Source organism: Anneissia japonica, unplaced genomic scaffold, assembly GCF_011630105.1.
Source record: "Anneissia japonica isolate Jap-2015-1 unplaced genomic scaffold, ASM1163010v1 scaffold288028_len459517_cov177, whole genome shotgun sequence".
In the NCBI taxonomy this organism is placed as follows: domain Eukaryota; kingdom Metazoa; phylum Echinodermata; class Crinoidea; order Comatulida; family Comatulidae; genus Anneissia; species Anneissia japonica.
The window spans coordinates 333266-343045 of record NW_022733874.1 but is presented as its reverse complement, the minus strand read 5'-3'; the positions used below and the strand labels follow the sequence as shown (position 1 = coordinate 343045).

Below are 9780 nucleotides of genomic sequence, written 5' to 3'. Positions count from 1 at the left end.
ATAGAAGTATCAGTAGCAATATCAGTATCAGTAGCAGTGGCATTATCAATAGAAGCAGATAGAAGTATCAGTATCAGTATCAGTAGCATTATCAATAGAAGCAGATAGAAGTATCAGTAGCAATATCACTATCAGTAGCAGTGGCATTATTAATAGAAGCAGATAGAAGTATCAGTATCAGTATCAGTAGCATTATCAATAGAGGCAGATAGAAGTATCAGTAGCAATATCAGTATCAGTAGCAGTGGCATTATCAATAGAAGCAGATAGAAGTATCAGTAGCAGTATCAGTATCAGTAGCAGTGGCATTATCAAAAGAAGCTGATAGAAGTATCAGTAGCAGTATCAGTAGCAGTATCAGTATCAGTAGCAGTATCAGTAGCAGTATCAGTAGTAGTATCAGTAGCAGTAGCAGTATCATTATCAGTATCAGTAGCAGTTTCAGTAGCAGTATCAGTAGCAGCTGACAGAAGTATCAGTAGTAGTATCAGTATCAGTATCAGTAGCAGTATCAGTAGCAGTAGCAGTATCAGTAGCAGCTGACAAAAGTATCAGTAGCAGTATCAGTATCAGTAGCAGTATCAGTAGCAGTATCAGTTACAGTAGCAGTAGCAGCTGACAGCAGTAGCAGTATCAGTATCAGTATCAGTATCAGTATCAGTATCAGTATCAGTATCAGTATCAGTATCAGTAGTATCAATAGAAGCTGACAGAAGTATCAGTATCAGTAGCAGTATCAGTAGCAATATCAGAATCAGTAGCACCTTTAGCATGTCAGTATCAGTAGCATTAGGTAGTTTTCGCCGCACGACGTTAACCTTAACTTTAACGTTAGTACCCAACATGCAGTGCGATAGCTCCGCCCCTTTTGTAAACAAATTGAAATACGCACGCGCAAACCCGTAACTAACGTATGTCGAGCACATAAAATCCAGAAATTAACATACTTCGCATCGCAAGATGAATAAATTATGACGTCATCCGTTAACGTTAAGGTTAACATCAAGCGGCAAAAACTGTCGATTATCATTAGAAGTATTAGTAGCAGTATCTGAAGCAGTATTAGTAACACCTTTACATTTACCATATATCAGTAGCAATATCAGTTCCAGTGTCAGTAGCACCATGACATACCATATAGCAGGTTTGCAGTATGAGTATCAGTAGCAATAGCATTTATAAAGTAGCAGTATCATTATCAGTAGCAATATTATCAATAGAATTATCAGTTCAGTAGCAATATTCGTAGAAGTGGTAGGTATCGCTTAGTAGCAGTAGAAATAGCATAACAGTAGCGTAATTAAAGTAGCAGAAGCAATAGCACAGCAGTTTGTAGCAGCAACAGTAGTATAGAGCTACAGACTGGCAAATAAAATGCTCATTCTAACATCAGGGTCCTAGGTTTAAATACAGACAAAAACCAGAAATCCTAACAAATAAAAACAGGTTAACTATAATCGACCTAGTTGACCTCATTATGTCGACCTCACTATTAAACTTAGTTAATATGGCATACAAAGACCCTGTGGGTGACTATATCTTCCTACTGAACATACTGTAACTCAGTTTATATAAGAATAAATATTAAATAAATAAATAAATTTTCAGAAGAGTGCGAGTGTAACGAACTGCAGGCAATGTATAAGTTCATGTTGCCAATCAAAACTACTTCAGTGATGGTTGCCTGTCGTTAAGTACTTATTCCCAACAGCAAAATTGCAGAATTACCAATTTTATTACAGTATAATGTATTAAATACATGACTAATGGAGAGACATATGGGCATAAGAATTCAGGGTAAAACTAGAGCTAGCTGTCGCAGTAAAATCGCAGAATGTCATTCAGCGAGGCAGTGAGGTAAAACCGCAAGATGAATGGATTGCATCAAACATGACAGAACTTAAAGCCTTATTTCCGGCAAAATTTCAATAAAAAATGAATTTTCTTTTTAGAAAAAATGCATGTGCATTAATCTAATTATTATAAATCATGGAAAAATATTGGCATAAATTTCAGTTTTACAAAAAAGAATAAAATAAAATGAGAAATACAGACTATTTGTCATAGGAGATTATCCATTTTCTCGACAAATTCTTCGTTACTAGGCAAATTCAGAGGTTGTAAATCGCATCTGCTGAAATGCTCTTGTATACTTTATACAGTCAATAAAGTGTGCCTTCTCTAATGAGATTAGTTTTTGTACTTCGCACCTCGCACACTGCGATCGATCGAGTAGGCCTGAGATGTTTGTTTGACTGTCAACATGTCGGTCACAATCATTTTTTAACAGATTTGAAATAATTCCTTTGAAATATTGTATTTCACAAGTGCCAAATACTAGTAACATAAAACATCATGTCGGCCGCTTTTATGTCAGATAACAGATAAGTTAAGGTAAGGCTAGTGTTGTATAGGCAGATGTTTCTGGCGCCTACTACTACATTTCTTCGCAGACCTATCGCAAAATCAAACATAAAAAATACATCCAAGTTTGTTTTTTTTTTTTTCAAATTTCAGTCTTTTTTTACAATTTTTTTTTATGTTTAGGAATCTCTAAATTCAGTCAAACTAGCAATTTCGTACAATATTTGTATCTTTACAACATAAAAATCAGATTTTTCCTAAAAAAAATGAAATTTTGTCGGGAATTGGGCTTTAAGCTCTTTCCTGACTATAAAATGTTCTTCGACAAAAAAAAAAAACTGTTGTATGCCCATATATAGTCATGATGTGCCTATATATGGTCATGTGATGTCATCATGACCATATTTAGTTAAATTTTGAGTGTCTGGATAGGGTTTAAAAAGGAAATTGTAATTTTTAATAATGAAAATTGATATATGTGAATATGGAAATTAAGATGAGAAGTGCTATGTGATATGGTGTGCTCTGGTTGGACAGTTTAGGGGTGTTACCATTAACGATAAATAGTCTGCCAATTCAAGGAGGTAAAAAAATATATACCTCCTTGGTCAACTGACAGAACTTAAGCTTTTTCTAGATTATCAAATTGTTTTTGACAAATACTAAAAAAAAACTGTTGTATGCACATATATAGTTATGATGTGCCTATATATGGTCATGTGATGTCATCATAGCAATATTTTATTATGTGTTTATTTATGTGTTTGTCAAATTAATTTTGACAGCCTGGACAGGGGCTTATTGTTAAAAAAAAAAAATTGTAATTTTTAATGGAAATTGATATATGTGAATATTGATAATAAGTAGAGAAGTGTTTGTGTGATATGATGGTCTGGTTGGACAGTTCAGAGGCATTCTTCCTAAGGATATTATAGTCTGTTTATCCAGAAAGTAATTTAGTCTCGTAATTTAGGTTGTTGTGGCATTGAACGCTTTTCTGCACAATGGAGCACAGTGATTAAGGGGGTGGCAGAGGTTCCACTTTGTGCTGTTTTTCAATTATGGAACCAATGGCCAGGGGTAATGATAACATATGCTCCTTTTATCCTTCAGCAAAACAGGCTTAAATAAATTCCTGTATTATTTATATCACTATGATGCAACAACTTAAATGTCCTAATCACCCACATTCCATTAGGTAAATTTTATACTTAGGCCAAATAAAAAATTATACTTGTTTAGCCTCACCACCTCCACCTGAATTTTCAAGCAAAAATAAACAATTTAAAGAGTCTGGAATTCTTTCTTTATTAAAAAAAATAGTAATATTTCTATGCTAATCAAAATCAATTTAAGTGAGGTAAAACAATTTTATCAACCAGGTGTAATATTGTAGGCCTATTGAAAATAATAAATTTTAACACTTATTTCGTTTTCTCAATGCAATATTTTTGGAACAACTTCTTTGTTTCGATTTACTTTGTTAATGATGTTGAAAAGTACAAATATTATACGATCATGCTCCGTGGGTATGAGGGTTGGCAGTTTATGCAACCAAAGTTGTGCCTAGCCATGACACTGTCAAGGTAGCATAAAATCCAACAGGAATTTATGAATACTGATACTGTAAAATGAGTAAACAAAAAAAAAACAACAAAACTCCACCCCTCCCCACCTAAAATTTTGTTGAGATGTGACATGTTAAACAAGTAATTTTTTATTTGGCCTTAACATGTGAATTGAGGCTCAATTCGATGGATGGTCGTCATGCGACTAGATTCTGTATCAGTTCCAAAGGTGCCTGGCTTTAGGATGTGATATGATATGGTAATGGCCATATATGAGCAAAACACAAGATTATATGTGATTGAAAAAAAAACAAAGTATCTTGTATGTCACAAGGGAGATGGACAGTCCACGATTTTGAACCCTGACCTGAAGATTCAAAATCTGTATCGTAACCGTCACACCAACTGCCTCCATATAGGAAGCTTTAAATTTGCGACGACTTTTAATGTAGAATGTAATGATATCAGGTTGTTAAAAAATTTTTCATGATAAAAGATACTGCCTGGTGTAAAATCTAAAAAAAAATGATCTATAAAAAATCCTTTTGAATATTGAAATAAACAGACGGGAAAAATTTTGAACTACAGGCTGCAGCCATTGTACTGTAATCTCATTTTACATATTGGAACATGACGACAATCATCAATACCTTCTTTACAATTTGAAAACCATAATCCCCAACTGGTATCATCCAACTTCTTCATGTTGCTTTATGGAGTGAGAGATTATGATATAGACACTTTACAACATCTCTGTGATTGCAATTACCATTTCATAATTACAATTCTCAACCACAATCAGATTATTAACTATTTTGAGATTCGGAAGCTTTTGCAAAGAAATTAAAACAAAATTGAAAAACACTAGTTCTTTATGCTAACGGATGTAAGACACATAAAAGAGATCAAAAGAAAATTACAAACTTATCTAACTTTATATCTGTGAAATTATCCTCTTAAAGTGGCTCTCATTAGCTAAAAAAATAAATATAAATTTGAAGTCCACAATTACACTAGCTACGTCCAGACTATTAAATCGTATTTAACAAAAACATGTGCTTCTTTGGTCATGATGACATCATTTCATGCCCTATATAAACAAACCATGACTATATATGGGCATACAACAGTTTTTTTGTTGTCAAAGACCATTTGATAGTCAAAGCTTGATTGGCTGAGATATAAGAGTACAGTATATCCACAATAAAAAGTTTACTATTACACTAATAAAATATATATTAAATAATTAAATACACACTTTATCTATGACATCACACATGGAGTATGATATCACTTAATTCACAATGACATCACATATTGACTATGACACCACACCACACATTGACTATATCATATTGATGATTAGATATCCTATGCAATGTATTTATATGTATATGCAATACCTTTTTTAAAATTTTTAATATAATAACTGTATTAATAAGTTATTTGTAGAGTATTTTTTATGTTTTTATAAAATATATATATGCAATATGTTTTTAAAATTTTCAATATCATATTAATAATTAATATTTTTTGCACAGTATTTTTAATATTTTTATATAATGTATTTAAGGCATCCTTGCAATAGGCTTTTTGCTGTTGGATAATAATTTGAAATAAAATAAAATAAAATAAATGACATCACATGAATGAATATGACATCACGTGCATAACTATGACATCACACTATTGACTATTACATTATAACCATGTGTAAATCAAAGGTTTCTATGCACTTGATGACATCACATACACAACTATGACATCATACATGTGGATCTGGACATACTGTATAACAGACACAATTATAAAGCACACATTATAGAACCACACTAAAGCTTTAGAGGTTTCTTTCAAACAATTAAATTTTAAAAAGAAATGCAAACCTTATACATGAGATTATCCACCAGTAAGTCATGCTGCAAAACATAGTTTTTTAGTTGGTCATAGTAAAGCAAATCCTAAAAAGAAAAACACATTTTTTCTCAATTAGTTACATTGATATACATCTAAAAATTATACATAAAAAATGATATTGATTAAAATAGATGTAGAGTTACTCCTTTTACGTTACGCTAGTAAAAGAATAGCTTCCCCGCGGTGCAATTTTTTTTCAGTAGATGAGGGTGATATTGATGAAATAAAACTCGGAATATTGTTAATGAATAATAATTATGGTGTTCATAATTATCAATGATAATAATGATGATGGCGTTAATGATATGACAATGATCTGATGATAAATTTGATAATGATGATAATGATTAAATGATGATCATATTTTTTGATCATTAATATTGATGATAAACCCCTGTCTATTATATTAGAAACCAACAGCCATTATTACTATATAAAATTTGCCACAACATTTTCGAAAATACTGCACCACTGGATCTAAAAAATTTTCTGGGGAATACACACTTCACAACTATATTCCTTATCAGCACTCAACCTTTCCCCATGTATGTGGCAACACCTACGAGAAATATACTGAAAAAACGATGAAAAATGACAAAATTGGCAGAGTGCCTTCTTAAACAACCAATAGAGTTCCTAAGATATTTCCTAATTCCTTAGGAAAAAATGTAGTACAGAGATAAAGCAATATGTCACTCAAAAATCGATACTACTTCAAGGAGAAATTATGACAAGTGGTCTATAGAGGGCTGGTATAGTACCACGGGCCGACAAACTAAACCTTATCTGGCCATTTTGTCGACCACAACTACTCAATTCCAATTCCATGTTATAGTACAAAATTGATGTATTTTCAAACCCTGCATGGAAGAAATTTATCAAAGTACTTTACTTTGAAAATGTGTATTCTCATTTCCTACATTTTCACCCATATGGTTAAACATTATAAAAAAAAGAACCACCTTTTAGTTTTAGATAGTCGTATAGGACTGGAATTATTTTCTTTCTTCTTGCACTTTACTATTAAAAAGCTGAATTAGATTATAATTTCTCACACAACTGTAAAACGTCTGACGTTTTCCCAAAATTCATGTTTCAAAAAAAGATGTATATTTATGATCTGGAAGAAATGTGTGCAGAGTATATTATAAAATTTCACAATAAGATGTGTTTGATAGTTATAAACTGTAAATTTAAAAAAAAACAAAAAAAACATTGTCACAAAAAAAAAAAAAAAGACATTGTCACAAAAAAAAAAATGATAAAGCACCTGTCCAGGCTATCAAAAGCATGTGACATGCCTAAATATGGTCATGATGACATCACATCATGACCATATATAGGCACATGATGACTATATATGGGCATGCAACAGTTTTTTCCAAAGAAAATTTGATACTGTGGACTAATCATACTATGAAAGTTCACTTTCGTTCTGTCTTCATCGCTTTAAAATTCTCCCGGCAAAACATTCCATCCAAAACAATTTTATATATTTTGTCTCAAGGCATTTTACTTTGCTAATAAACTCTCTTATCACATTTTTTTGGGAGTGATTTTTTTCTTTCTGCAACAGTTTAATTTCCTCCAATGTGCCTGTGGCAAATTATCTCAACTGTAATAGGTACTTCATTTATTTTATTGCATTGTTACCTGTATTAATATCAACTATTAACTACTGAACTATGGAATACAGTACGGCATAATTTAACTCTTTGAATTATTATAGAATTAGCTGCACTTAGGAAGGAAAGTATTTCTACGAATGATGATTCTGATAATTTCATCATAAAAACTAATTACCTTTAAAATCGGATAAACAACACTATTCAAATAAAGATAGAATAATACATACTCCTAGTATCGAAATGCACACCATCGTGTCGGGATTCAATATTTCGACATTAATTATGCCATCATTAGGAATGAAAAATTATCCATATTTGCAAGCTTATATGCACAAGTACCAAAAGTGTTTAACCATCAAAATCTTACCCCTAGTAGGTGACATAGCTATGAAACTAAAGATCAAAGCATTCTTACCCTACTGATCAAAGCTACCTACAAAAACAAAGAAAACTCCTTTGAAGCTTTCAACCCATTGTTAAAAGCAATGGGTGTAGCCTACGTGTAGCAAACATTTCTTTAAACAATAGTACAACCAAAACATTCCTATTCAGATTGGACTTTTTTGGTCAAACTAAAGATCTGTCCATAGACTATCACATTTTAAGTGACAAATTTGTGTGATGTGCCCAATATCAACACAATGATGTCACATTACACCCAAATATGGGCATATTTCATGTTTGATTGTCACAGAAAATTTGATAGTGTGGACAGACCTTAAAAATGTACGTCCACACTACCACATTTCAAGTGACAAATTTGTGTGATGTGCCCATAAATGAGCACAATGATGTCACATTACTCCCAAATATGGACATATCATGTATTTGTATTAGTGTGAACACCTTAAAAACATACATGGTCAGTTTGGCAAAAAAAAAAACAGCTGCATGATTATCTGTGGTCAAATTTTCCAAACCACATGGTATGTTCAAATAAGAGTGAATTTTGCATAGAAAGAACAAATAGGTTGTTCATTCTGAACAGAAAAGTGTTGGAAACAGCGTGACTTAGTTAAATTAAAACGCATGCTAATATCATGTACCTTGCTAACTTTTTCAGTATCGAGGTTTAGAATGACCACGCATGCACACAAGCTTACTATCTTAAAAAATATATATTTAAATCCAAGTGCAAACGGCAGTATGATTTGACCATGATAGAGTAACAGCCGTCTCGGTCAAAATCAATCCAATGTGAAAAAGGCCTAATAACACAAGGCCTGCTAATCTGACTGACAGAGCATCTACGTTTATAATAAACATGCAGGCACTAAATCTTTTTAGAGTACTGCATCTTTTTATCTAATTTTGAACATCAGTACGATTTGAGCAAGGGAGAGTTTGTCTTGGTCAAAATTTATCTAAATGCAAACACAGCTTTCCACGGTTTTCCACTAGGTGAATTTATTCGTGCAACACAATATAGTGGGTTTGAAAAACAATTGCGCAAGAGATTCCGTATTTTACACTACATAAGTGAAAAGACTCAATAATTGTTTTCGCGTGTCAACATGGTGACTCATCATTCATCGATTCAATTCTGTGCTCATGGGCGCAATAAAATCTTTTACCTAGACCTGATTGGCTGTGCCTTAATTCGCTTCGCAAAAAGTAGAAACCGTTCGAACTCCAAAAAGCCAAATCAAATAACTACAAGCACAAACGCGAACAGCCTGGTGGAAGGACTCGCACATAAAAAATTAAACTGTGTATGCATACGGACAAGTGTTTTTGATTTGCGCGAATAAATTTACCTAGTGGAAAAACTGGCTTTTAAAGTAACAAATTTATCTTCGGGAGTTTACTGTATATTCACGTAACACCTGAAGTTAGTCTAATGCACTTACTTACTTTAATATGCCAGTGTGCAGTTATTACTTTGGAAGCTGTCTCTGTACTCGGAGATTTAGTGTCTTTACTTGTCAGACCCATAAACCACACAATACTGTAATAAGTGATAACTGATGGATCGAGAAGCAGTGATAAACATCGAAGGCCTAGTAAAATCAAATTTAGTCTCTTATCTTTTCAGCTGCTTCTCTCTCTCTTTTTACCACCTTGATTTTATCACTTTGTTTAAATTTGTTTTCAATATTGAAAATAAAATTAACTTTCAATTTTATTATTTTTTGAGAATTTCAGCAAGAAAAATCTGTCAAACATGCAAAAACAGCCTGTTTTTTGGGGTTTTTTTCACTTCAACACAATCTGTGTAAAAGTTTTTTAAAAAATTGGGTTGACCAAGAAGAATGCTATGCAATGTTTTTAGTTAAACTAAACAGAACATGGTTAATTTATAA

At 32.4% G+C, this 9780-nt stretch overlaps 1 protein-coding gene across 3 annotated transcripts in view; it reads right to left on the bottom strand.

The window, feature by feature from the left end:
• Positions 1-9780, bottom strand: part of LOC117116234 (TBC1 domain family member 19-like) — a 91058-nt gene that overhangs the window by 11964 nt on the left and 69314 nt on the right. For all 3 annotated transcript variants that reach the window (XM_033260219.1, XM_033260218.1, XM_033260220.1), the window contains exon 10: positions 5819-5893. In XM_033260219.1, coding sequence (XP_033116110.1) covers positions 5819-5893 — 75 coding nt within the window. The remainder of the gene's footprint in view (positions 1-5818; positions 5894-9780) is intronic.